At 39.5% G+C, this 26,272-nt stretch overlaps 8 protein-coding genes and 1 non-coding gene across 9 annotated transcripts; 5 read left to right on the top strand and 4 right to left on the bottom strand.

Moving 5' to 3' along the window:
- Positions 1 to 1,052: 1,052 nt before the first annotated feature.
- Positions 1,053 to 2,138, bottom strand: LOC125476426 (putative F-box protein At1g50870). Its single transcript, XM_048582603.1, has one exon. The coding sequence runs from the start codon at positions 2,136 to 2,138 to the stop codon at positions 1,053 to 1,055; it is 1,086 nt and encodes a 361-aa protein (XP_048438560.1).
- A 1,658-nt stretch (positions 2,139 to 3,796) lies between these two features.
- Positions 3,797 to 4,864, bottom strand: LOC103944190 (putative F-box protein At1g50870). Its single transcript, XM_009354619.2, has one exon. The coding sequence runs from the start codon at positions 4,862 to 4,864 to the stop codon at positions 3,797 to 3,799; it is 1,068 nt and encodes a 355-aa protein (XP_009352894.1).
- A 1,584-nt stretch (positions 4,865 to 6,448) lies between these two features.
- Positions 6,449 to 7,933, top strand: LOC103956010 (probable transcription factor At1g61730). The gene has a single exon (XM_009367972.2). It carries the CDS (start codon positions 6,546 to 6,548, stop codon positions 7,719 to 7,721), a length of 1,176 nt encoding a protein of 391 aa, XP_009366247.1. The 5' UTR covers positions 6,449 to 6,545; the 3' UTR covers positions 7,722 to 7,933.
- A 1,727-nt stretch (positions 7,934 to 9,660) lies between these two features.
- Positions 9,661 to 10,425, top strand: LOC103955921 (histone H2A.6). Its single transcript, XM_009367863.2, has 2 exons — positions 9,661 to 9,957; positions 10,079 to 10,425. Exons 1-2 carry the CDS (start codon positions 9,769 to 9,771, stop codon positions 10,286 to 10,288), a joined length of 399 nt encoding a protein of 132 aa, XP_009366138.1. The 5' UTR covers positions 9,661 to 9,768; the 3' UTR covers positions 10,289 to 10,425.
- Positions 10,426 to 10,601: 176 nt separating this feature from the next.
- Positions 10,602 to 11,690, bottom strand: LOC103955838 (protein DESIGUAL 3). The gene is made up of 3 exons (XM_009367775.3): positions 11,478 to 11,690; positions 11,103 to 11,308; positions 10,602 to 11,028 (listed from the first exon to the last, which is right to left on the bottom strand). Exons 1-3 carry the CDS (start codon positions 11,574 to 11,576, stop codon positions 10,800 to 10,802), a joined length of 534 nt encoding a protein of 177 aa, XP_009366050.1. The 5' UTR covers positions 11,577 to 11,690; the 3' UTR covers positions 10,602 to 10,799.
- Positions 11,691 to 12,144: 454 nt separating this feature from the next.
- LOC103944198 lies at positions 12,145 to 13,614 on the top strand. Its single transcript, XR_007257666.1, has 4 exons — positions 12,145 to 12,279; positions 12,363 to 12,407; positions 12,893 to 13,028; positions 13,113 to 13,614. It is a non-coding gene; the product is annotated as an uncharacterized LOC103944198 (transcript).
- Positions 13,615 to 14,883: 1,269 nt separating this feature from the next.
- Positions 14,884 to 17,398, top strand: LOC103957850 (anthocyanidin reductase ((2S)-flavan-3-ol-forming)). The gene is made up of 6 exons (XM_009370102.3): positions 14,884 to 15,254; positions 15,719 to 15,885; positions 15,982 to 16,182; positions 16,329 to 16,488; positions 16,580 to 16,796; positions 17,059 to 17,398. Exons 1-6 carry the CDS (start codon positions 15,125 to 15,127, stop codon positions 17,201 to 17,203), a joined length of 1,020 nt encoding a protein of 339 aa, XP_009368377.2. The 5' UTR covers positions 14,884 to 15,124; the 3' UTR covers positions 17,204 to 17,398.
- Positions 17,399 to 19,089: 1,691 nt separating this feature from the next.
- Positions 19,090 to 21,672, top strand: LOC103957769 (anthocyanidin reductase ((2S)-flavan-3-ol-forming)). The gene is made up of 6 exons (XM_009370007.3): positions 19,090 to 19,504; positions 19,965 to 20,131; positions 20,227 to 20,427; positions 20,574 to 20,733; positions 20,826 to 21,042; positions 21,303 to 21,672. Exons 1-6 carry the CDS (start codon positions 19,375 to 19,377, stop codon positions 21,445 to 21,447), a joined length of 1,020 nt encoding a protein of 339 aa, XP_009368282.2. The 5' UTR covers positions 19,090 to 19,374; the 3' UTR covers positions 21,448 to 21,672.
- Positions 21,673 to 21,980: 308 nt separating this feature from the next.
- Positions 21,981 to 25,122, bottom strand: LOC103957676 (calcium/calmodulin-regulated receptor-like kinase 1). Its single transcript, XM_009369903.3, has 7 exons — positions 24,672 to 25,122; positions 23,637 to 23,790; positions 23,308 to 23,434; positions 22,894 to 22,979; positions 22,726 to 22,797; positions 22,428 to 22,631; positions 21,981 to 22,346 (listed from the first exon to the last, which is right to left on the bottom strand). The coding sequence occupies exons 1-7, from the start codon at positions 25,031 to 25,033 to the stop codon at positions 22,056 to 22,058; spliced, it is 1,296 nt and encodes a 431-aa protein (XP_009368178.2). The 5' UTR covers positions 25,034 to 25,122; the 3' UTR covers positions 21,981 to 22,055.
- Between the last annotated feature and the right edge of the window lie 1,150 nt (positions 25,123 to 26,272).

Raw genomic sequence — 26,272 nt, 5'->3', positions numbered from 1 at the left:
GCCTGAAGATTTGCTTGCTGGAGACGATGTCGAGCAAGAAGTACCTAAGAGTCCTTGGCAAACAGGTGTGTACCAACAACCACAAGAAGTTAGACCTAGTGAAGTGGAATTATCAACTCCACAACTGATGGAGCACCAAAAGAACCTGAGGCGTTTGAAGAAGCATCACAGAATTCTGAATGGTATAAAGCTAAGACAAGAGGTCGATGCGTTAAAGAAATATCAAATTTGGGATCCAGTGGCAAGGCTAAGAAATGTGAAACCCATCTCATACAAATGGGTGTTCAAGATGAAGCGTTGTCAACCCAGTGTAGAGAGAAGAATGAGATGGTGTTGAGGGGGAGTGTTAAAGAAATCAACCCCATCTCATTAAAGGACCTACACAAATCTAGAATAAAGAATTCTAGAACATTCATTAAGGTTGGTTAGCTAGATTATCCAAGTTAAAGTAGTACCTTGTAGAAATGACTAGAATGTTGTTTCTTAAGTTGGTGGAAGAGTCTAGAAGAATGGTAAGGTTTCCACCAACATGCAAGATTAGTGTACATAATTCTAGCTTAGGAAGTTAGTGGAATTATCTAGATATCTCTGGCATGGTGTGTCCATGCTTCTCCAAGGTTCCATCCATGCCTATAAAAGGAGAAGGCATCCACACCATTTGTATCAACAAATCAACAAGCAACCAATCAATTAAGAAGAGCTAAGTAAGAGAGTGGGAAGCCTTGTAAGTAGTCTTGTAAGAGTGTGAGTGCTCTAGAGTTTGTCTCTAGAAAGTGAGTGAGTGTCATAACTTCCTAAGAGTGTCCTTTGAGAGTGTTGTAATATTTCGTGAGTTAATACAAGTAATTTGTTTACTTGTGTTGTCTCTCCAACACTTGTGCTAGAGTTGTGTACTCTAAGTTTTTCCCCCAACATAGCATTGAGTGCTATGTCACAACTGGTGACTAAAAAGTTCAAACTTACTGTAACAAATTAGAACAATATAAAAAGATGAACAGAAAAAATGAAATTTTGCAAAACAAGGAGCCCATGCGCAGTGAAATTATAAGCCTCTAGTCTTGTACTCCGTTAACCTCTGATCTCATTTCCTTGAGAGACACGAGGGTTGACTTAAGTAGAGCTATTCGTTTCTTCAAGAGCTCTAAACTGTCAAAAACCATAACAGTCTTCTTTTCCATGTCATAGGAAACAAGTTGTGCTCCACTTTGAAACTCTAGTGTATTTGAACAAACTCGTTTAAGAACAATTTCATCCGTCAAAATTGTGTCGTCGACCTTTAAATTTTTCATGGGAACGATGATCTTGTTTTGACTCCATTTGTGTTCCTTGAAGTCTACCAACACCAAGATGTGAAGGTCTCCCCCTACTATATCAGCAACGGCTGGACGATTATCCCAAAGAAACGTCCGGAGATTCTCCAAATCTACGAAAACTCCTTGAGGAAGAGTAGTAGTGGTGAGACATTCACTCCACAGATCAAGAGAATGAATTTGTAAGCACATATCATGCCCCTCGGTTATAATTTCGGGTAAATGAAGAGCCCATTCAACCTTATCTTCCCCACAACAAGATTGAGTCAGCACTGCTTTGCCTCGTCGCAGCCAGTTCTGGTTTTGTTTGTGCAAAGGTCTCCATGTTTCGTCCTTTCCAACTGTTATCACTTCAACACCTACCTCTTTCTGTGCCCTATTGAAATAAACACATGACACTTTACACTCACCAGTTAGTGAATTGAAACCGAGGTCCATAAATTCTGCGTCACACACCTGTGCATCAGGCAAGTAGAGCATTTTGCGGGTCGCAGGATTTCTAATACGGCAAACTTGAGATGTTGTACTCTTCTCCAAAGACAGGCCAGAACAACAACATTTAAGCATGAAATTTTCATCACAAACAGTCGCAAACGGTTTTTTATCCCATTCGCAATGATAAGAAGGTGGGAGGGTGTAACAGGTCCGATCTCTGTGTTTTGCAATGAACTTGTAGTCTTGAAGCAACAAAAACCATTGCTTGCACACGCACTTGAATCTCAGCAAAGACAGCACAGGAAGCCAACTCAAAATCTCAACGATAATTTCAAGGGGAAGCTCTGACGAAACTTGTGTCGGCCTTTGTCTTCGTTGGTAGTAACGCATCATTGTCTCCGTATATTATTCTAAGGACACTAGGAGAGCACGAGCACGAGAGATACAAAGCTACAGTGATAGAGAAAAAAAATTCCAAATCAGAATAGAACAAAAAGGTTCATTCTAAGCTAGCTAATCGAATAAAGCACAACGTTTTTATATTTATGCAAGCCCTAGCTTTAAAACCAAAACCCTAATTCCTAGGGTTTAAGAATAACCTTCTGATCCGATCGACTCTAAATAAGGTACGACTTTGAATCAAAAGACTGTAAATAGCAAGAGCTTATAAAAGTTGAGATAAGAACTTACCTGAATTCAAATATGACGAGGTTTGCATTACAATCTATGGGAAATTTGGAATGTCCTTGAAGGAATTATATCAAAGATATGGGTTTGCGGCTCACTACCAATTATACCGGACCTCGTATAATGAGTGAAACCATTTAATACAAGTTGCAATTACTTTGAAATTAAGCTGGTTGATGTGGGACTTTCATATTATACAACGTATACAAGGCTAGTAAAATCAAGAAAATGACACTCAAATGATGAATATACGAGAAATATGTAGAACCAACTACAATCTTTTTGTAGAAATTGATTTTCCTTGAATTGATTTGTGTAATAGTAGAATATATATAGCAAACAGAGGTTGACTTGAACAGCAAGTCTTTACAAGCAATTACAATTAACGAGAGATCAATCTAGACGAATCTGGAGGGATTTGCGATGGTGAGATCTGGTGAGAGATTATAACCTAGACCTAGGTGATACCATGTAGAATTGATTTTCCTTGAATTGATTTGTACAAACATATATAGCATACAGAGATTGACTTGAATAACAAGTCTAAATAATTACAATTAATAAGAAATCAATTTAATTAGACAAATGAGGCGAGATTTGCGATCGCAAGGGAATCTCGCTGACAAAATTAATAATAAATAAAACTGAAACCCTAACACCAAAAATGCAATAGAGGGCACCAAACTATGGGGTTTCTTGAAAAGGTTAAAAAAAATGTCTAATGCGACTTTGAAATTCGTCTAAAAAGAAAATAATACACAACTAAGAGTTACAAGAGTACTTGTCATAAGATTAGCCGAGAATAATAAAACTAATGAGATAAGAAATGCACCATGATCGCAGTTTCACAAACTTATGGAGGTTGGGTGGACAAGAATGGAGATAAAAAATTCACCATGATCGCAATTTCACAAACCTTTGAAAGTTGGTAACTTGGTGGACAAGACTAATTATTTGATTCACTGTTTCTATTAACTTATCCCCTCGTAACAGAAATTCAAAACAAGCTAGAGTGGCGCTCCCAAACCATAACAAAAATTCTAACAAGCTAAAAGGACGCTCTTAAACCAACAAGGCTCTTTGTTTTACAAGAGTCGGGAGAACATCTATCGTAAAAATAACGTAACAAGCTACGTACAACCATAAAATAAGTGGTAATAAAGCAACTCAAGATTTTTGATTTATAGAAGATGCAAATTAATGTAACAACTGGCATAGCTAATTAACAAGTTCAAACTTATTTGTTAAAAAAAAAGGGTTCAACTTCCCTTGGAAGACTGATATAATAAGAATTAAGACTATCTAAGATGAACAGAAAAATGCAAAGTTTCTCATTGTACATGAAATTATAATTACTCTATCAGTTAACTGCTCCTTTCCGGTTTCATTCCCTTGAGAGTCATCAGGTTTGACGAATGACGAGCTAATTGCTCCTCCGCTATCTGTGAATATTCGATATCCTCAATACTCCTTCTCCTCAAATTGTAAGTATAAAGTTGATCTCCCCCCGCATAAAATCGGAGTTGATCTGCAGAACAACTTTTGACGAAATGAATTTGATCCTTCAAATGTCGGTTGTCCTTTAAAAAATTAAAGGGAACAGTAATGTTTGGAGTCCATTTGTGTTCCTTGAAGTCTTCTAACACCATGATATTAAGGGCTTCGTCTGCTACCTCAACAACCGCCGGACAGTTAATCCAAAGAAAAAATGAAACTTTGGTCAAATCCGAGAAAACACCTCTGGGAAGAACAGTGTTAGTGATGCGTTCACTCCACGGCTCAAGAGATTGAATTTGAACACACAGATCTTGTCCATGTTTTATAATTTCAGGTAAATGAACAATCCATTCAACCTTATCTTTAACGCAACAACTTTGTTGAAGCAACCATTGGCCATACTCGAGTAAATTAGGGCTTGAATATTTCAAGGGTCTCCATTTCTCATCCCTTCCAATAGTTATAACTTCAAGCCCTACTAAATAACCCGTCTTCTTTGCCTTTCTCCGGTAAATAGATGCCACTTTACACTCGCCAGTAAGCGAATTAAAAGCGAGGTCCAGAGTTCTCGTACCCTTGGGAGCATCAGGCAAGTAAAGTACTTGGCGGGTTGCAGGATTTCTAATACGGCAAACTTGAGAAGTGACACTCAACTCCACATAAAAACCAGCACAAAGACAACTAAGCTTGAAATCTTCTTTAGAAAGAGCGACTGTCTTGTGACTTTTCTGGTTGTATCGATAAGAAAGTGGCAGTACATAATTGGTCCGATCCCTGTGTTTAACAAAGAACTTGCAGTCTTGAATCAACAAACGCCATTGTTTGCACACACACTTGAATCTCAGCAAAGACTCCACAGTCAACAAGCTCAAAATCTCTATGATAATTTCAAAGGGGAGCACTACTTGTTGAGGCGCCACGCTTTTACTATACATGAAGAAACTTAGTTAAATTCGTCTTCAGAAGATATAAGTTTTTATTTTATGATATTACAGTGGAAGAGATGATAAAAAGCAAAATTAAAATACCATGGGAAGAACATAAACTTTTCAAATTCAAAGCTTAGGGTCTGCTTGGAATTGCTTATGCAAGAAATACTTCTCCTAACTAGAGTTGCTTATGTAGGAAATACTTCTCCTAATTAGAGCTTTCAGTACAAATGCTTTTATCAGAAGGATGATGGATTTTTCTTAAAATTTTGAGTGCATCGTAGTTTCCCAGAAAACGCTTGGTCAGAAGCACTTTTGGTTTTCAGAAACAATCCCAAACAACCTTGGAAGGTTTGAGGTATCTGCTTAGTTCCGAAACAACCTTGGAAGCTAATACATGAGTTATGAAGTCGATACATATATATCTATACTATAATTTGTATAAAAACCCTAGCTAGTTTTGAATTCTTGAGAAGATTCAAGAAAAGTATTCTAAAATAAAACAAATATAGCACACAACTTTGAATACAAGACTGAAAATAAGGAAATTAAGCAGAAATAAAAAGTTGAAACAGTTTCAAGTTTACCATGTTCTTGTTTCCATGATGACCTTGACAAAAGTGAGCCAACAAAGCGATGCTCAAGACGATTAAGCATATATATATATATATGTTTATGTACATACAGTGATTTACATGAACTAAAAGACTAGATAATCATGAATACAACCAAACAGGATAATTCTAACGTTTATCAAACTCAATTATCTATGTTAGGTTTTTAAATAAAAGTTATCTCTTGTGTAAGCAGCCTATCAGCGAAGAGAAACTCTTATATACAATCATCTCTTTATCCCGCAAAAAAAACGTGTTGATTCTAAAGTAATAAAGATTGCTTCATAACTTGTATGATTTGCCCTTTGGTTACAATGTTCATCACCCAGAGGTACTCTCTTGTGTTGGGCATCATACAATCCAAGGGTCGGGAGTAGCACACAACTTTGAATACAAGACTGAAAATAAAGAAATTAAGTAGAAATAAAAAGTTGAAACAGTTTCAAGTTTACCATGTTCTTGTTTCCATGATGACCTTGACAAAAGTGAGCCAACAAAGCGATGCTTAAGACGATTAAGCATATATATATATATATATATGTATATACATGTTTACGTACAGTGATTTACATGAAATAAAAGACTAGATAATCATGAATACAACTAAACAGGATAATCCTAACGTTTATCAAAATCAATAATTTAATTTAGATTTTTAGATAAAAAGTTATCTCTTGTGTAAGCAGCCTATCAACGAAGAGAAACTCTTATATACAACCATCTCTCTATCCCGCAAAAAATACATGTTGATTCTAAATCAATAAAGATTGCTTCATAACTTGTATGATTTGCCCTTTGATTACAATGTTCATCACCCTAAGATTCTCTCTTGTGTAGGGCATCATACAATCCGAGTAGAAAATGTAACGGAACAGCTAAAATCCAACGGTCACGATATCTATCACACAGTGGTACTTTCCAAAGTCCTTTCGTTGACCCCCCCAGCTTTCCGCGCAGTGACTTTTATTTGCTGTTTCGCGCACACAAAATTACCCAAAAAAAATCACTCTCTCCCTCACTTACCCAGTCCGAATCCCTAATTCCCAAAAAATCCCAAATCTCCATCTCCTTCCATGGCTCCCAAGCGCCCATCTCCGCTGGACGAACCGCCGGCAGCTTCTTCGTCGGGAGGTGAGGAAGTCTCGTCGGAGGAAGAAGAAGGGGAAGAAGAGGAATCCGGATCTGGGTCAGATTCCGAACCCGAAGAGCCTCTGCCTCCGAAGACCTCGTCTTCAGCACCGGTTGCCGAGAAGAAGCCACCACCCAAGAAGCCGGACTCCTCTGCCGCCAATTCGAAGCCGCAGTTTTCATCCTCTGGTTCCGAGGACGATTCCGGTTCCGACGTGGATAAGGATTTGGTGGTGAAGCCGATTGCTTCGAAGCCAATGGAAGAGACGCCGAAGACAAAGAGGCCCAGATCAAAGCCCGCGGCTACTGCTACGCCGGCGGCGAAATCCGGGTCCAAACGGCCCAGCGAGACCGAGCCTAAGGATTCAAAGCGGCCAAAGAAGAAGGGAGCTGCGGTGGAGCAGGAACCGGACCAGGTCGAGGAGGAAGCGAAGAAGTCCAAGCTGTTCCAGAGGATTTGGAGCGATGAGGATGAGGTAATTATCTTGAAAGGCATGGTTGATTATACCACCAAGAAAGGGGCGGACCCGTATTCCGATATGGGTGCGTTCCATGACTTTATCAAGAAATCGCTGAAGGTGGATGTGAACAAATCCCAATTGCAAGCTAAGATTCGTCGGCTGAAGAAGAAGTATGCGACTAATGTGAAGAAGAAGAAGTATAATCTTACTAAAGCTCATGACCAGAAGGTGTTTGACTTGTCGAAAAAGGTATGGGGCGGCAGCGGCGAAGGGTCGAGTGGTGTCAACGAGCCGTCTGAACAGCCAAAGTCTAATGGGAAGGCTAGGAATACCAAGACTTTGGCTTCGATAAAAGCTGATATTTTGAGCTCACCGGAGCGTTCAAAAGAGGCCACGAAGGTGGATTTGGGTCTGAATCCGTGCTCTTCGGAAGGTTTGAGTGAGGTGATTGGGTTTGACAAGTGTTTCAGGGAGCTGGGATTACCGGAGGGTGTGGTGAAACAAGGTTTGGAGTTGATTGGAGAGTCCAAGCGAGCTGACTTGAAGGAGAAGTGGAGGAAGCTGCACGTTGCTGAATTGGAGCTTTTTGTGAAGCGGAGCGAGTTAATGAGAGATCAGACGAAGGTGATTCTGGAGGCTTTAAAGTCATCCGGCCATTAGAATGTTGGATCAGGTATAGCAAGTCGAGATGTTTGTGTTGATGTCTAGAAAGATCATGTTTAAGGTTTTAGTAAATGTTAATTAAGAATTCTGTAGCGTTTAACTGCTTAGTTTGTCTATTCGATCTTTCCATGGATAATGACTGGCCATCGGTGTGCTCCTATGTGTTTATTTGAGGTTATTATTGTGGCAGAGTGTTATCTTCTGTTTTACTTCGAGTATTTATTGTTCCGCGGTGTTATTGTTGCCGTCTCTGATGATGTTAAGCAGGGGTATATAATGCTGCAGCGATATTGCTGAGTGTCATTGAAATCTTAGGTACATTACGTCGTTTGTACTTGTTTTGGTTATTCGAACATTTGAAAACAAATGTTGTGGCACTTTTGAGTTTGTTGAATAGCTGCATTTGTTTTCGGTTACTAATCTTAGCGTAGAAGAGAATGATCAAATAAGATCGTTCAAATCATATTCATATTTTAATTCGTTAGACGTGCTTCATTATCCTTATAGTTGTAGTTGATTCAGTCATTTGATTGAGTCTTTCATATGATCTTCCGGGGTAGTATGGTACTTGACATGCTTGGTGGTCTTACGTTATCTCCAAAATGTTTGCACCGGTGGCCAGGCAGTGGATCTATTGATTCTATTTTCCCTTGTAGTACCAAGTACCGGCTGAATTGGTACTTGACATGCTTAGGAGATGCTGCCTGGTACAAACAGCCAAACTCTTTCATCTTTCTCCCTTACCTCACACCTTCACTCTCCTCCTCTGCCTCGTCATCTTCAGAAGCGAGAAATCAAAATGGATCAATTCATCCCCAAGAAAAAATCCCACAATATTGTCACTTATATTTTCCAGTCCCGTTATCTAATCCCGAGCGAAAGCTCGGTATTTAGCGGTATGTTAAGCGATGCTAGCAAGAAAAGGCAAGCGAGTAGTCTGGGGTTTGCATGTTCTTGAAGATCTGTGCATAACAGGTGCTGGGTTTGTGAGTTTAATTGATTTGTGCATGTCGAAAGGTTGAGGTTGATGCTGTGGCCGCGGTGGCTGGTGGATTTGGATTCCCGGTGGGAGCCATGGGAGAGCAGCAAATCTATAAAAATGTGTTGCCTTTTGTATCTGAAGGTAAAAGGTAGAAGTGCAAATAGGGATTTTGTTTCAAATTCGAAATGGATTTGAGAGAGGAATGGCGAAGGAATGTGGGACTTGGAGCAGCGAAGGTGGATAACGAAATTCGCTCAAAATACTCTCCACTGTCTCATCTTTTTGGCACAAAATTTTATAATGGTGCCATAGGAATTGTGACACAAAGATGAGATGCCAGAGAGTTTATGAAGAGTTTCACTTTTGAGAGAGGGAGACTAGTTCCATTATATTTTGAGTAATGCTAGGGAAACTAAATTTGTAAATTAAATAATGTGTTACAAATAAAAAATAAGCATGTTTATCAACGTTTAAATAATAATTAAATCTTTAACTTCTATGTCATGTAGTTGACAAAATTTAGTATCCATAACGTTACTTTTATATTTTTTGTTTAACTTCAAGTGGGAGGGGCTGGGTTGGACTAGTAACAATGTGATTTAAATTTGTCACTTAACGAGAATTGAATCTTAGACTTCTTATTTACAGATGAAGAGGAATACTAATACAATATAAAATTGTGTGGAATATTTCCTTCATGGAAAGAAAAACAAATTTGAAATGCACATGGTCAAAATTGGTCAATCCATATTTAATACCAGTGAAAATTTGCATTTCCCGCTCCACACAAATAGAGAAGCACAACCGAACCACCTGAATCTAAACATAACCATCCAACCGTCCAAATATTTTAAAACAAGCGGCCACAGATTGCGATCCGCGTGACTCCCTCTCATTGGCTCTAGTTCTCCCAAAGCGGCGAACCCCCCTATATAACCTAGAAACTCCCCAATCCTCTCATCCCGCTAAATCATTACTTCATTCACTTCGCAAATACTTTAGACTCTCTCTCTCTCTCTCTCTCTCTCTCTCTCTCGTCTGAATCCTCCGCTCTCTGAATCCATGGCTGGAAGAGGAAAATCAATCGGCTCCGGTGCCGCCAAGAAGGCCACATCTCGGAGCAGCAAGGCCGGTCTCCAGTTCCCCGTCGGCCGTATCGCCCGGTTCTTGAAAGCCGGCAAGTACGCCGAGCGTGTGGGCGCCGGCGCCCCTGTCTACCTCGCCGCCGTCCTTGAATACCTCGCCGCCGAGGTCAATTTCTCAATCTAAACCTTAATTGCTCTTCAATTTTGCATCTTTATCTCTTTTTCTTTTTTAAAAACTTTGATTTGTAGGATAAAAGTTGATTTTTCTTAAATTTTTATTTGTTTAGGTTTTGGAATTGGCTGGAAACGCGGCACGTGACAACAAGAAGACGAGGATTGTGCCGAGGCACATCCAGCTGGCCGTCAGGAACGACGAGGAGCTCAGCAAGCTGCTTGGCTCCGTCACCATCGCCAACGGCGGCGTTATGCCCAACATCCACAACACGCTCCTCCCCAAGAAAACTGGCACCGGCAAGTCTGGCCCCGCCGAAGACTAGAATTTGAGCTTCGATTAATTCCCTTTTGTAAAAATAGAGATTAGTGTGGTTTAGATTAGGTTAGCTTTGCACTTTTTCGGTTGTTTTTGCGATTTAAATATTCAATCTACTTGAAAGCAATGAAATTCTGGGTCCAATTTGTTGTTCATTAAATTCAATCTCCACTTTGAAATTTTAAATTTAATGGTTGCAAATCAAGAAACAAAATTGACATGAATTTCGAATTGGTGTTTTGGGAAATTTGAAAACTTCTGGTTGATTGAGCAGTTTTTCAAGTGGATCTGTGCTTTTATAATCTATCTACTGGATAAGATTTTCTAGTCCAATCTGTTCTTCATATAATTTGTAACTTTGAAAAATATTACAAGTTGGAGGGTTCAGAATCGGATTTGTAGTGTAGATGGAGAATGCAGAATCGGATTTGTGTAGGATAACTGGAATGATTCGACGAAGAAGAAAATGAGAGTGCGAAAATCAATTTCTGTTTGGAAATTCATGAGCTTTTTGACAATTAAGCTGGATGTCCAGTTGGGTTGCTGTGTATTTGTGGTTTGGGTTTCCCTTCTTTGATGTAGGCTTTGGCAGAGACGTAATATGCAATGATGAACAATCCATGGAAGAAGCATAAGATCCCTCCTATCGACAGAATCCGGCGGTGCGATAACCCGCACGATTTTCTGGACTTTGAGTTTAACATCGTCCCGGCAATCAGCAGTGAAAGTGCTGCCGCCAATGTTATCCTGAAGAATATAGATTTTAGACTTGTGCTGAATTGCTAATCATGATTAGAAAGTTAATTAATGTTTGTAATTACCATGATAAGATGAGGAAAGCAATTGCTAGTTGCTTATTTGCTGTGGTTTCTTGGTTATCTCGTCTGGACCTTATGCAGATGCATCCGCCAAGCAAGTTGCCTACTATGTGTGCGACTGCTAGGATCACAACAGCGGCTAACCCTAGTTTGAAGGCTTGGTAACTTGCGTCTTTGCACTCAAATATCCCCATCTTCAAATGGTGCACCTGTTTTTTACATGCCAAGAAATTTCCATCTATAGATTAGTTATTGAAATCTAGGTCATTGTTCGGCTCGTTACATGTGCCATCGTTAACTCGTTATAATCAAGGAAACGGAAGTTTATGCATACGTGTCAAAGAGTGATTTGTCTGCAATGAAGAATGACTGGATTACCTTGTTTTGAGCAATCTCAGCTTGAATCCCAAGTATTCCGGCCACGACGTCCATAATCAAGAGCGGGACGCAGACGAGAGGAGTCATGTTTTTAACCATCTTTGCCGGGTTGGTTGAAGGAGGAGGAGGAGAAGGAGGACGAGAGGCTGTCTATCTGACAGATTAGGAGGGGAAATTAGGTGTGGTTTTTGGGTAAAAGCTTCTTGTCTTGACAGTTCTTACTTATGCCTGTTGTTATTCTTTGCTTTTTGAATATCGGCTTCCTTCCATGGGGAGCAAGGAAAGCAGAGTATCATTCCAATGCAATTCGGTTCGGGAATGGGAATGGGAGATTAACTTTGATGCTTACGTGTATGACAGCTGAGAAGAATCACATTCTTCAAATTATTCCTTCAAATCCATAAGCTCCTTTGTCCAGGAATCATATGGTCATTTTTTGGGAGATTAGAGTGGCTAGGCTAGTGCTTTTGCGTTTTTGCACCCAAGTTTGATCCAATTTTTCCGAAGATTCGAGCGACTAGGGCAGTGCAATCACCTGTTTTGAATTGATGTCGATCTCCTTTCTTGTACATTAGAGTGGCCAGGGCAGTGTTTATGCCTTGGATACCTTCTTTTGTAGATTAGAGTGGCTCCGCGAGTTTTTGTATCTGAGTAATTTCCATGTATATGTATTTGTATGGTGTTATTAGTGGCATTGACTCACTGTCCTGTTATGATTTCCTCAGGAATGTAAGAGCTTGGGGTTTGACACGATCGAGCTGAATGAGGGATCTCTTGAACTTCCCGAAGAAACTCTTCTGAGGTTCGTTTGCTTGATTAAGATAGGTGGTCTGAAAGTGAAGTCACAGTTTGCGATCAGGTTTAACAAGTCTGACATACCTGTAGGTGACAGAGCATTTGGAGCCTATGCTATCTCGAGCCCACGATATGGTATGCTGTGCAATCTTTCCTGAAACAATTAGTGATTGATATGTTCGCCTTGATAGCTAGATATTGTCGGAAGAGCCGCATAGAAATTGTGGATTTTCTTATTGGGGCATTTAATAGCTCCAAGCTTAAAGAACTTAATCGCCACTCTTCGTTCTTTTGTTCCGCTGTTATGCGAAGGTAGGTTCGTTTTTGCAAACAAATAGCATAGCATGATAGCACAAAGGACTAAATAGGAGGAAGAAAGGGGCTTCAACCTTAAGTAAAGAAATGTGGAATGTCAGTTTAATGGCATGAAATCATCAAATCTGTCTGGTGTATGTAACTTCGATATGTGTTTCGCTTTGATCACTAGGCTGCATGATACCATGAATAAGAATTGACCAAGTTGTGAAAGGATAACCATGTTGGTCCAATGTTTGTGATGACCCTGTGCCCCCAAGTGTGTGTTTACTGATATTACTCCGCTTCGATGAAAATTTGTGCAGTCATTTTCTGAGACTGATGATTTTTTCTTCTTGCATTCATCTTTCCGACTATTGCTCTTCGACTGTGATGGTAACATCTTCTTGCCACGTGCTCTGATCATATTACACGAAAGATGGTGCTGCAGTAGGAGCACCTGTAAGTTTACTGGTTATATACTTATGAACAAGATTGTTGTCTTTGTTTAGAATACGTTGAAGACGTTGATCTTCTGATTACAAGGGCTGAGAGATGCTTAGAAGCTGGGGCCGTTACGAGAACGAACGACGCTGATGATGTCTGTAAACACGCTGGCTCGATGCATGCAGACATAATCGCAAAGGTCATTGGGCGCGTTGGTGCGGAGAAGACCGTGTTCGAAGCATCAAATCCGAGAACATCAGAGTGGTTCATTAAACAATATGGTCTTCTCCAAGAAAAACTACACAGTGTTGAGTTGATTTTTAAAATAGACCATGAAGTTCTAATTTCTCGCATTGTAAGACAAAACAAGATCTTCTTAATCTTTTCCATCAAGGCCAACGGATCAAGTGATTCGAGCTTTTCAAATTTCTTTCAACGGTCCACCTGTTATGACTCTTAAAAGCTGAGATAATTTTTTGCCGTTGGATGAAATTTTGAAGATTAGGATCACTTGATCCGATAACCTTGGTGGAAGAGATCCAGAGATTATCTCTTTCCTTGTAAGACGAAGTTTTAAAATTGTACACATTAGCCCATTTAAGAGTATTTTCAAAAGAGATGTCAAAATTTAAACATAAAATTTGGATTTGACAGCATATGTTTTTCTTTCCATCTGATACATCAATTAAATTATTATAATAAATGTTTTAAAACACTCTCCAAAAATATAATTAATTAAATTCATTTATAATTAATTAAAAAAATTTGAAGCTACTGTCAATTTTGGCCGTAAGTGAGGGCTAACAATCTATGTCATATTACATCAAATTTGGTTTTTTGATTGAAAATATTGGTGCTACTACTTTTTACATCTCATTTGAAAATCCTCCAAGAATTTTAAGTTCACCATGTTATCAATTTAATAAAATATTATACAATCAATCAGGTCAAAAACATAAATTAATACAATTTTAATACTTTAAGGTTGAATACGAGAAAAATGAAACCCTGTGACATTTTGTTAATCATTCTGAATTTAAAAGGTGTAAAACATAATTATATTTTTTCTTAAGAGAAAAAAAGTATAAAAACATTATTTCACCTGCCCTTTTGGGGTAGGTGCGATACTTTGAGTGGAAGATGGACTGCTAGTGTGATTGCACGTTTCAGAATGTTAGTTCATCTCAACCTGGAAGATGGAAAAACGGCGAGAAATTTTCTTCAGTGATCAGAATACGGGATGGTGTATCATGTATTTTTATGTAAATGATGGAAAATTTTATTTTTTAAGTTATTAACTTTTTAACACATATATCTTATAATTTATATAATAACACATGATGTACCACTTTATATGCCATGACATTGAAAAATCTCTCACAAACGACCGAGTCACAGACAGTGTTTAGCCTGGGACATGACCACTCACAGTTTCCATGTTTCGTTGAACTCTAGGTTTTCCCGTACGTTGTGGGAAATTTTTAATTGTGACCGGTACACAAGTGGTATATTCTGAGTTTCAATAGAAGTGGTGATAAATTTTATTTTTAAGTTATTAACTTTTTAGCACACATATCCCATAATTTGTATAATAACACGTGATGTATCATTTCGTCTACTAGTCACACTGAAAAATCTATGGTACATTGTTGAGAGATTTTTCAATGTAATCGGTACACGAGTTGTTACATCATGTGTCACTATACAAATAGTAAAATATATGTGTTAAAAAGTTAATAACCTAAAAAGTGAAATTTTTTACCACTTACATACAAACATTTGATGTACCCGTGTTTCCATCCCAATTAAAATTTTCTCGTTGTTTGTCATTGTTATGTCGAAAAACTCCTTTGACCTCTTCACCGAAAAAAAAAAAAACTCCTGGGGCGATATTTACGACGGAAGGACCGAAATTGTTGGTGGTGCCTAGATCATCACGTGCTCACCTTCTTCCTCTTCCGATCGGATTAGATGAACTTCTGCAAAAACAGCGAAAACTCCTCCGCGGTCTATTTAACCAGTAAAGCCCCCATTACACAAAACAGAAAACACCATTCCCATAATTCCGAGCCACCTTTCCAGTTCAAACTTTGATAGAGGAAGTGGAAGCCATGGCCACCCAACAACCCATCTCAAAGAAGACGGCTTGCGTCGTCGGCGGCACCGGGTTCGTGGCGTCTCTGCTGGTCAAGCTGCTGCTCCAGAAGGGCTACGCCGTCAGAACCACCGTCAGAGACCCAGGTCAGACTCCCTCTTCCCCTTTTTTTCTCCGACGATATTTTACACTACTTCAGTACAAGCTGCTGCCCCACTTTCAGACTTTCAGTCCTCCTGCATAGGCTGTTCTGTGTAGCTATGACCTAGCTTCCTTCCATCTCCATGCGTTGACCGTCACACTGAAAAATTTCTACTTTTTCTCATTTCTGAAGAAAAAGAATTCAAACTTCAAAACGCCGTACTTGTGATGTAATGACTGACTCCAATATGACCATTAGGCTATAGGTGTTAGTAACAAGATAAGGTAAAAGTTCACAGAATGATCTGATTACCGATCTGAATTTACTGTTGGACTACAAAGAGGCCTAGGTAATTTTGTAGGTTATCAGTAAATTTTGGGAACAATCTGAACTTTCGTATCAGTAAAATTCTTGTTTTACTGTGCTGGCCATGAATTGGTTTTTATTTTTTGATACAATTTGGTGCAGACAATCACAAGAAGGTCTCTCACCTCACAGCACTACAAGAGTTGGGTGAGCTAGAGATTTTAGCAGGAGATCTAACTGATGAAGGGAGCTTCGATGCTCCGATAGCAGGTTGTGATCTTGTTTTCCACGTTGCAACCCCTGTCAACTTTGCCTCAGAGGACCCTGAGGTACGGATTTATGATAATTTCTTGATTAAATGTTGCATTCTATATAGCTGATGTAGCTTTAAGTATTGTGCTAATAATGTCATTGTCAATGAGCAGAACGACATGATCAAACCGGCAGTCCAAGGGGTACTAAACGTTCTGAAATCGTGTGTGAAAGCCCAAACAGTTAAGCGCGTTGTTTTGACATCATCAGCTGCTACAGTTTCGATCAATACACTTGAGGGAACAGGTTTGGTCATGGACGAAAAAGATTGGAGTGATTTGGAATTCTTGACTACTGTAAAGCCACCCACTTGGGTAAATCACCAAATCCTTTGTGTCTAAGCTTTTGTCTTCTGCATGTAATGCTCAAGCTAAGACAATGGGGCTATTCTATAGAAATTCGCCAAGGAAAGCAACATTGATTAAACGAGAGTTTTTTCTCAAATTTCTCAACTTTTCAGGGGTACCCTGCCTCCAAGACACTAGCTGAGAAGGAAGCTTGGAAATTCGCTGAAGAGAACAATATTGACCTCATCACTGTGATCCCTTCTCTTATGGCTGGTCCTTCTCTCACTCCAGACGTCCCCAGCAGTATTGGCCTTGCCATGTCTTTAATCACAGGTTGAAGCCGGAAACTAGAACAATGAACTACTACTAGTACTATATCTCCGATACACATGGTGTTCTGATGGTTTCTCTTACTGTATTACAGGAAATGATTTCCTCATAAATATGGCCTTGAAAGGTATGCAAATGCTATCAGGTTCGATATCCATTTCACATGTGGAGGATGTCTGCCGGGCGCATATATTTTTGGCTGAGAAGGAATCTGCTTCTGGTCGGTACATTTGCTGTGCTGCCAACACCAGCGTTCCTGAGCTTGCTAAGTTCCTCAACAAAAGATACCCCCAGTACAATGTCCCCACCGAGTAAGCCCGTAATCCTAGTATTCAAAAACCTAGATTTCTTAATTCCTCTTTTTGATGATGAGTAGTGTGTTTAGATTTATCTACCCCGAGTTTTTTTTGTTCCATAGTTTTAAGTACTAGTACTTCTACCAAGAAGATTCTGATTAAGGTTTGGAACTTAAAGTAGGCAAGTTGCATTGATTGTTTAAAGGGTTTAGACCACCAGCTCAACTGGCTAGTGTACAATTTTGGATGGTTTTCTGATTCTCCGTTGCAATTGCAGGTTTGGAGATTTTCCATCCAAGGCCAAATTGATCATCTCTTCAGAGAAGCTTATCAAGGAGGGGTTCGATTTTAAGTATGGCATCGAAGAAATATATGACCAAACTGTGGAGTACTTCAAGGCCAAGGGGTTGCTGCATGACTAGAAAAACTGAGTCTCACTGGCTCATGATCCTCCTGCTATATGGATCACAACATGTGTCTAATCCGCATGTATCTAGCTATCTAGCTATCTATCTATCGTCTGGCTTACCATATGTTCTTTGTTCTCGTGTTAAAAAGCATCTTAATTTGCTGAGTTTGGTAAATGGTAATAAAATCGAGCAGCGCCAACAAAGTAACTGCGGCTTCTTGTTGCTTTCTGATGAGAATTAGATGCTTGCCTTTCTGCTGAACCACAAGAATGGTATACAATTATCATCTCTGACCGTCGAGATGATGATGTATCAAACACATGTGGTTCCCTTTATACCGGCAAACTCGTGTTTTCCTTTTTCAATCCTGCACTATGGAAAAGGTGCTCCCACCGAGTAATTACGACATGTTTACTTATGTGGAATGATAAAGTTAATCTACAGGATTGTTCTCCGAAAAGAAAATAAAATCTCAAAGTACTTATGTGGAATGATAATGTTAATCTACAAGATTAACTTTCACGCTTACGTGAAGAATCACATTCTTCAAATTATTCTTTCAAATCCATAAGCTCCTTTGTCCAGGAATCAAATGGTTATTTTTTGGGAGATTAGAGTGGCCAGGGCAGTGCTTTTGCGTTTTTGGGAGATTCGAGCGACTAGGGCAGTGCAATCACCTGTTTTGAATTGATGTCGATCTCCTTTCTTGTAGATTAGATTGGCCAGGGCAGTGGTTATGCCTTGGATCCCTTCTTTTGTAGATTAGAGTGGCTCCGCGACTTTTTGTATCCAAGTAATTTCCATGTGTATGTATTTGTATGGTGTTATTAGTGGCATTGATTCACTGTCCTGTTATGATTTCCTCAGGAATGTAAGAGCTTGGGGTTTGACACAATCGAGCTGAATGAGGGATTCTCTTGAACTTCCCGAAGAAACTCTTCTGAGATTCGTTCGCTTGATATTACCTATCATTTTCCTTGGGTGAACTCGTTGGAAAGAAAACATATATATATATATATATGTATGTGTGTGTGTGTGTCATTAGATTTTCAAGTTCCACCTGTCATACATGCAAGACGGCTATACTTGTGAATAAGCCACCTAACGTGCATTGGTTCCAGGGAGTTCCCTCATTTCCGCAAACTCTCTCTCTAGCACAGTGGCAAACTAGCCACCATCACCACCATTTCCTTGAGTAATTTAACCTCAAAACCTTATATGTCGAATCAATGGAGCATGTGGAACGCAACTATGGTCTTGCATGCACCATCGGTGCATTGTGAGACATAGTGCCGTCGAAGCAGACAATCCAAGCTTTCAAATCCAATCTTGGCGACAAACTCCGATGAGAAACCGTTGAATTCAAAGTCCGAGAGAAAGAAGAAGAAGACGCGCAGGAGGTGGAGTGGTCGAAGGTCGGGGATCGAGTGTGGTGGGGTGGTAGTGGAGACAAAGCTTGGGAATGAAACGTCCGAATTGATTTTTTTTCTTTTTTAATTTTATAAATTTTTTATTAGTTTTTTTTTAATTTTAATTTTTTTTTGGATTTTTTATTAATTTTTTACATTTTTTTTTATTGATATTTTATATTTTTATTAATTTTGTAACGTGACCAATGTTAGTGTTACCAAAACGTCAGTCTTGCATCACTTGATCCTTGAGCTCTCGGGCCACCAATTCGAGCTGGGCCTCTCACTCGCCCCCCCCCCCCCCCCCCCAAAAAAATCTGCCCAATCACCCTCTGCGCTGAAGCATGCAGCTCTGTCTATAGGGTTGGTGAAGTCGCCAGTCCATGGGAATAATTGTCCCGATGGAGTTGCTCTTACGTCGACATACTCCTTTGACCTCTTCACCAAAAAACAAAAACTCCATTGACCTAATAATTGTCCCGATGGAGTTGCTCTTACGTCGACATACTCCTTTGACCTCTTCACCAAAAAACAAAAACTCCATTGACCTGGGCCGATATTTACGACGGAAGGACCCAAATTGTGGTGCCTAGATCACCACGTGCTCACCTTCGTCCTCTTCCGATCGGATTAGATGAACTTCTGCAACAACAGCGACAACGCGTCCACGGTCTATTTAACCAGTAAAGCCCCCATTACACAAAACAGAAAACACCATTCCCATAATTCCGAGCCACCTTTCCAGTTCAAACTTTGATAGAGGAAGTGGAAGCCATGGCCACCCAACAACCCATCTCAAAGAAGACGGCTTGCGTCGTCGGCGGCACCGGGTTCGTGGCGTCTCTGCTGGTCAAGCTGCTGCTCCAGAAGGGCTACGCCGTCAGAACCACCGTCAGAGACCCAGGTCAGACTCCCTCTCTTCCTCTTTTTTTTCTCCGACGATATTTTAAACTACTTCAGTACAAGCTGCTGCCCCACTTTCAGTCCGCCTGTTTAGGCTGTTCTGTGTAACTATGACCTAGCTTCATTCCATCTCCATGCGTAGGACCGTCACGCTAAAAAATTTCTCATTTTTCTCGTTTCTGAAGAAAAAGAATTCAAACTTCAAAACGCCGTACTTGTGATGTAATGACTGACTCCAATATGACCATTAGGCTAGAGGTGTTAGTAACAAGATAAGGTAAAAGTTCATAGAATGATCTAATTACCTATCTGAATTTACTGTTGGACTACAAAGAGGCCTAGGTAATTTTGTAGGTTATCGGTAAATTTTTAGAACAACCTGAACTTTGGTATCAGTAAAATTCTTGTTTTACTGTGCTGGCCATGAATTGGTTTTCATTTTTTGATACAATTGGGTGCAGACAATCAGAAGAAGGTCTCCCACGTCACAGCACTACAAGAGTTGGGTGAGCTAGAGATTTTAGCAGGAGATCTGACTGATGAAGGGAGCTTCGACGCTCCGATAGCAGGTTGTGATCTTGTTTTCCATGTTGCAACCCCTGTCAACTTTGCCTCAGAGGACCCGGAGGTACGGATTTATGATAATTTCTTGATTAAATGTTGCATTCTGTAGAGCTCATGTAGCTTAAGTATTGTGCTAATAATGTCACCGTCAATGAGCAGAACGACATGATCAAACCGGCGATCCAAGGGGTACTAAACGTTCTGAAATCGTGTGTGAAAGCCCAAACAGTTAAGCGTGTTGTTTTGACATCATCAGTTGCTACAGTTTCGATCAATACACTTGAGGGAACAGGTTTGGTCATGGACGAAAAGGATTGGAGTGATTTGGAGTTCTTGACTACTGTAAAGCCACCCACTTGGGTAAATCATCAAATCCTCTGTGTCTAAGCTTTTATCTTCTGTATGTAGTGCTCAAGCTAAGACAATGAGGCTATTGCTTAGAAATTCGCCAAGGAAAGCAACATTGATTAAACGAGAGTCTTTTCTCAAATTTCTCGACTTTTCAGGGGTACCTTGCCTCCAAGACACAAGCTGAGAAGACAGCTTGGAAATTCGCCGAAGAGAACAACATTGATCTCATCACTGTGATCCCTTCTCTTATGGCCGGTCCTTCTCTCACTCCAGACGTCCCTCACAGTAACATCCTTGCCATGTCCTTAATCACAGGTTTGAAGTGGGAACAATGAACTATGAACTACTACTTGCACTATATCTCCGATACACATGGTGTTCTGATGGTATCTCTTACTGTTTTACAGGAAATGATTTCCTCATAAATATGGCCTTGAAAGGTGTGCAAATGCTATCAGGTTCAATACCCATTTCACATGTGGAGGATGTCTGCCGGGCGCATATATTTTTAGCTGAGAAGGAGTCTGCTTCTGGTCGGTACATTTGCTGTGCTGCCAACACCAGCGTTCCTGAGCTTGCTCAGTTCCTCAACAAAAGATACCCCCAGTACAAAGTCCCCACTGAGTAAGCCCGTAATCCTAGTATTCGAAAACCTAGATTTCTTAATTCCTGTTTTTGATGATGAGTAGTGTTTAGATTTATCTACCCCGAGTTTTTTTTGTTTCATAGTTTTAAGTACTAGTACTTCTACCAAGAAGATTCAGATTAAGGTTTGGAACTTAAAGTTGGGAAGTTGCATTGATTGTTCAAAGGGTTTAGACCACCAGCTCAACTAGCTAGTGTACAATTTTGGATGGTTTTCTTATTCTCCATTGCAATTGCAGGTTTGGAGATTTTCCGTCCAAGGCCAAATTGATCATCTCTTCGGAGAAGCTTATCAAGGAGGGGTTCGTTTTTAAGTATGGCATCGAAGAAATATATGACCAAACTGTGGAGTACTTCAAGGCCAAGGGGTTGCTGCATAACTAGAAAAACTGAGTCTCACTGGCTCATGATCCTCCTGTTATATGGATCACAACATGTGTCTAATCGGCATGTATCTAGCTAGCTATCTATCTATCTATCGTCTGGCTTACCATATGTTTTTTGTTATCTTGTTAAAAAGCATCTTAATTTTCTGAGTTCGGTAAATGGTAATAAAATCGAGCAGCGACAACAAAGTAACTGCGGCTTCTTGTTGCTTTCTGATGAGAATTAGATGCTTGCTTTTCTGCTAAACCACAAGAATGGTGTACAATTATCATCTCTGACCATCGAGATGATGATGTATCAAATACATGTGGTTCCCTTTATACTGGCAAACTTGTGTTTTCCTTTTTCAATCCTTTTCTATGGAAAAGGTGCTCCCACTGAGTAATTACGACATGTTTACTTACGTGGAATGATAAAGTTATTCTACAGGATTGTTCTTCGAAAGGAAAACAAAATCTCAAAGTAATTAACAACGAAAATTAAAATCACAAAGTAAGCAGATTGAAAGCGAAAAGAAAATAAAAGACAAAGAAGAATAAGCATGAACAAGTTCGATGTACAATTTTAAGACTTGAGGTTATGAGTTTGGTAACAACTTGTCCCCCTCAACGTTCAATCAAAACATCTTCATTCTCCAGCAGATCTATTTCAATGAAAGTTTCTTCGGTTGCAGGAGTTGAGCAATGCGTGTAGTTCCCCGTGTTATGCCTCTTCGTCAAAATCAACGATAATGTCTGTACAGTGTCCCTCATCGAAGGCCGGTTCCTGGAGACACTAATCACGCATTTGTACGCAAGGTCAGAAACGTTAGAGAGTTGTTCTGCGTTGAAATTTCCATCAAGGCGGGGATCCACAATCTCTTGCCACCGCAGTTTATCCTCCGTGTCAATAGCAGCCTAGAAATCGGCATGAATAGTCATACAATGCGAATCTTATATCGTTACTTATAGTTTTTGAAAAGGAGAGAGAATTCTTACAAGTTCCACATATTCCATGAGACCTTGCTGCGGATTCCTGCCCGTAATAAGTTCAAAGAGCAGCACTCCAAAACTATAAACATCGCATTTCTTCGTATACATCTTCGTCAACACATACTCAGGATCGACATATCCCAATGTCCCCCTGATATTTGACGAACGAGTTTCGTTATTTTCTTGTCTTGAAAGCCCGAAATCAGCAACCTGTTTAATTGTTAAGAGTGATTAACCTCATCGGCACACTTCCAAAAACAGGAGAGATTTCAGAAACCAAAAACGTTCTGCGCGAGTCACATACCCTAGCCCTCATCAACCGATCAAGCAGTATGTTCGAAGACTTGATGTCGCGATGCACAACGGGAGGAACGGCCTGTAATAAGAAGGAGAATGGAGATGGATAAGTACTTAAGTAGGCAGTTCCAAATCAGTGGTGTTGATTTGCAGGAAACTGATATGAAAAGCAAACCCCATAATGCAGGTATTCCAATCCCCTTGCAATGTCAAGAGCTATGTCAACTCTCAAATCCCAGCTCAATGGCTTCTGATTCTCATCTGCATTTCCAAACAGATGAATCTTAAACCGAGATATGAACAAATAGAGCCGGTTATGAACTTTTAATTAAAATTATGACTTGAAGGTGAAGGATCGATACTAAACCAAGTGAGCACTAAACTCTGGTTTATGTACAGTTACCGCGTGTTTAGTGTCCCATCGGTTTTTATTTTCTATTTGCGGTTAGTAATCGGTTATACTTGGGCATATTTCTTGAAATTATTCAAGAGGCTCTAAACGATAAAGGATGTGTCTATTCGTGTTAGGAAATCAAATAAACCGGTGCGTTACGGGATGGAAAATCTAGGGTTTTGTGAGAGTTGTTACCATGCAAATGAGAAAACAGACTGCCGTTGCTCATGTACTTATAAAGAAGCATATGTTGCTCAACTTCTGCAATATATCCGACCAAGTTGACAAGGTTCTTGTGGTGTAGTCTTCCAAGCAACAGAACCTGAACGCACATGTGTGCACATGCGTAATGAATGTTAGAAGATTTTACAATGCAATTAATCGAAGTATGGATACGCCGATATATTTGACTGCTAGATTTACATAGTTGGATTTTAACGGCTTAATATAACCATTCAAACACCGATGCATCTTGCACCAATGCATCCCATCAATATCTTGGTGTTATGAATGTATGAATTTACCTCAGTCAAAAACTCGCTCTGGCCTTGGGTGGAATTTGAAGCAAGAACTTTGACGGCAAAAGTGTCACCAGTGCTCATTTGGGCTTTGTAAACCGGTCCAAAAGCTCCTTGCCCAATCGTTGTTGTGAAGTTAGAAGTTGCCTCTTGTATATCTCTGCCAAAACAAACAAAAAAATCTGATAAATAATTTTCCACAAATAAAAGGTAAATTGTGAGATTGGCTTCTGAATTTATACTCATGTTTCACGTTGGTTTTTCGATTCAGTTACTTGTTAGGTACTAAAAAAAAGTCGGAAATCATATAAATAAGCAATTGGCGAAGGATGAAAATGTAGATCAACTTGGGGAGGGGAGTGTAATCGGTCCAGCTCATGGTTTAGAACCACTAAATATTTCGGTCTAATTATGTTCTTCTCTGCTTATAAGTAATTAAGTTCAAATCTCATAGATGACGAGTGCAATACTAAATTATTATGACATATTTTTCTCATATTTGTACATGTTGAATAATGTCCATCAAATTCTATGGTTTATAATTGCCTCACATAGGGCTATTTTGAATGCAAACACTTATACTGATTGAGATGTTATTAATCACGACGCAGCAAATTGGCTACCATGCGTTTGCCTGGTGCAGGAGAAATTTTTAGTTGTGATGAGAACACGAATGATATACCATATGTTTTTATGTGAGCAGTGGAAAATTTTAGTTTTTAAGTTATTAACCTTTTAACACACATAACTCACCATTTATATAGGAACGTGTACCACCTCGTGTGACGATCACATTGAAAAATCTCTCGCAGTGAAGTAAGGCACCACCTCGTTGTGCTAGTAGCCATTTCCGACGTGTAAGCTTAGTGTTGAGACACGTGACACAATTGGAGTGTACTCTTAAAATAAATTATAAAGAAAAACTTAATTGAAGGACCAAAGTGAAACATGCGTGCAAATTCAGGACCCACTTCCGTAAATAACCAGACATACAAAAATTCAGAATACATACAGAATATACGTGTTTACAAACATACATACCTAAAAGAATACTTGGGAATACCGCAAGCGGACACGAGGCTCTTCCGCCGGAGTCCCTCCAGCCACATGGGCATGTTGTTCCACTCCGAATTCCTGGGGGAGTCCTGTCCGAACTTCGAGAGCTCGGAGACGGTGGGGGTGCTGCTGGAGGAGTCAGCGCCACCGTTACTCACTCCTTTGCCTGCGACTGCGGCTGCCGCCGTGTCTTTCTGGGCCGAAATGGACTTCTGTGATTGTATCCGCCTACACCTCCTCCGACGGATTCTGGCGCAGCAGAGCGCGACCATTCCCACCAACAATCCCAATGCGAACCCCGTCGCAATGCCGATCACCAAATCCCACGTGATCGACTTCGACTCCATTGTTTGATCAAACGACCCGCAAAACCACGGCGTGCCGGTGGGTGAGTGAGTGGCTGGAGTACGAAGACGAAAGCTCAGCAAGTTTTTAATTTTTTGACGTCGTTTTAAAGAGGAAGAATGTGTGGTCGTTTAATGGTGGACATCGAGGGTAAAACCCAGAAGGGGTAAGTTTGGTGTCTGATTGTGAATGGCTCTCTAATAGATTGCAAATCTATTTAAATTAGAATCTAATTATTATTATCACATTTACTAATTAACCACATTATTTAAATTTTTGGGAGCGACAATCACATTGTTACTGAGCGCATTATCTATATATAATTAAGAAAAATGCAAGAACTTTTTGAAAAAAAAAATTTAATGTGCTTCATCTTAAAACACTTTTAACTTTTTTTTTTTTTCTGCTAAACATGTTCATAATCGCTTTAACAAAATACTCTTAATTATATAAACACACCGCAAAAGGACTAAAAATCATGTTCATGGGATGTGGATTGTGATTTTAATTTATTCTGCTTTTGGATGAATACCATATAAACGGAGATATTCTCATAAAAATCTAGTTGATGGAGGCATTCTTTTCATTTTATATTAAATACCATGCTTGAAGAGCATTCTCAAAGTTTTGCATACATGCAAATCGCAAGGGGCTAGGATTTAAGAATTTTGGCTATAATTTAATTTACTGGAAATATGACTTTATCTTCTGAATTTTTTTTTCTCCAATTAGAATTCAGCATAATTAATTTTTCTGACTAAAATCCAAGGACTAGATCTAACCAAGCAAAATACTTTTAACAAATTGATATTCAAGATATGAGGAGGAGGATCAAAATTGAGTGCAAAGAGACGATATGCAAACAAAACTAACTTACCTAATTTATATAGAATAATACTTGCATTCTTCCATGTGGGGATTAGAGGTGCCAAACAGGCCACGTGGGCTTGAGCAGTGTTAGGATTGGCTCACTTAATAAACGAATTGTATTTGGGGTAACTCACTTAATAGAACATTAAGGCCAATCCCGCTCGTGATCCTGGCCTATAAAAACCTGAGCTGTGATGGGCTGGGTCACTGAACAGACCAACTTAAGCAAAACAAACTTTAATTATTTTAAATTTGAAAAAACTTATTTGACCATGTTATTAAGATAAATATAACTAATATTAAGTCACATTAATTTTAAAATGCATGTTTACAACAAAAATGCTATTCTTACTATCTAATTGTACCATCTT

This window comes from the organism of the source record quoted next, unplaced genomic scaffold, assembly GCF_019419815.1.
Source record: "Pyrus x bretschneideri cultivar Hongxiangsu unplaced genomic scaffold, Pyrus_bretschneideri_v1 Contig19, whole genome shotgun sequence".
NCBI lineage: Eukaryota > Viridiplantae > Streptophyta > Magnoliopsida > Rosales > Rosaceae > Pyrus > Pyrus x bretschneideri.
The sequence above is the reverse complement of the archived record's forward strand: the minus strand, read 5'-3'. Positions and strand labels throughout refer to the sequence as shown.

What these genes read in the sequence shown, in the direction of transcription:
- LOC125476426 (XM_048582603.1), bottom strand. Translation starts at nt 2,138, where the DNA reads ATGATGCGTTACTACCAACGAAGACAAAGGCCGACACAAGTTTCGTCA.
- LOC103944190 (XM_009354619.2), bottom strand. Translation starts at nt 4,864, where the DNA reads ATGTATAGTAAAAGCGTGGCGCCTCAACAAGTAGTGCTCCCCTTTGAA.
- LOC103956010 (XM_009367972.2), top strand. Translation starts at nt 6,546, where the DNA reads ATGGCTCCCAAGCGCCCATCTCCGCTGGACGAACCGCCGGCAGCTTCT.
- LOC103955921 (XM_009367863.2), top strand. Translation starts at nt 9,769, where the DNA reads ATGGCTGGAAGAGGAAAATCAATCGGCTCCGGTGCCGCCAAGAAGGCC. An exon ending in TTGAATACCTCGCCGCCGAG is followed by an intron (nt 9,958 to 10,078) that starts GTCAATTTCTCA and finishes TTATTTGTTTAG; the next exon opens with GTTTTGGAATTGGCTGGAAA.
- LOC103955838 (XM_009367775.3), bottom strand. Translation starts at nt 11,576, where the DNA reads ATGGTTAAAAACATGACTCCTCTCGTCTGCGTCCCGCTCTTGATTATG. An exon ending in CTGAGATTGCTCAAAACAAG is followed by an intron (nt 11,309 to 11,477) that starts GTAATCCAGTCA and finishes TGTAAAAAACAG; the next exon opens with GTGCACCATTTGAAGATGGG. An exon ending in GCTTTCCTCATCTTATCATG is followed by an intron (nt 11,029 to 11,102) that starts GTAATTACAAAC and finishes TATATTCTTCAG; the next exon opens with GATAACATTGGCGGCAGCAC.
- LOC103957850 (XM_009370102.3), top strand. Translation starts at nt 15,125, where the DNA reads ATGGCCACCCAACAACCCATCTCAAAGAAGACGGCTTGCGTCGTCGGC. An exon ending in CTGTAAAGCCACCCACTTGG is followed by an intron (nt 16,183 to 16,328) that starts GTAAATCACCAA and finishes TCAACTTTTCAG; the next exon opens with GGGTACCCTGCCTCCAAGAC. An exon ending in TGCCATGTCTTTAATCACAG is followed by an intron (nt 16,489 to 16,579) that starts GTTGAAGCCGGA and finishes ACTGTATTACAG; the next exon opens with GAAATGATTTCCTCATAAAT.
- LOC103957769 (XM_009370007.3), top strand. Translation starts at nt 19,375, where the DNA reads ATGGCCACCCAACAACCCATCTCAAAGAAGACGGCTTGCGTCGTCGGC. An exon ending in AACCACCGTCAGAGACCCAG is followed by an intron (nt 19,505 to 19,964) that starts GTCAGACTCCCT and finishes AATTGGGTGCAG; the next exon opens with ACAATCAGAAGAAGGTCTCC. An exon ending in TGCCATGTCCTTAATCACAG is followed by an intron (nt 20,734 to 20,825) that starts GTTTGAAGTGGG and finishes ACTGTTTTACAG; the next exon opens with GAAATGATTTCCTCATAAAT.
- LOC103957676 (XM_009369903.3), bottom strand. Translation starts at nt 25,033, where the DNA reads ATGGAGTCGAAGTCGATCACGTGGGATTTGGTGATCGGCATTGCGACG. An exon ending in ATTCCCAAGTATTCTTTTAG is followed by an intron (nt 23,791 to 24,671) that starts GTATGTATGTTT and finishes TTGTTTTGGCAG; the next exon opens with AGATATACAAGAGGCAACTT. An exon ending in AGAGCGAGTTTTTGACTGAG is followed by an intron (nt 23,435 to 23,636) that starts GTAAATTCATAC and finishes ATGTGCGTTCAG; the next exon opens with GTTCTGTTGCTTGGAAGACT.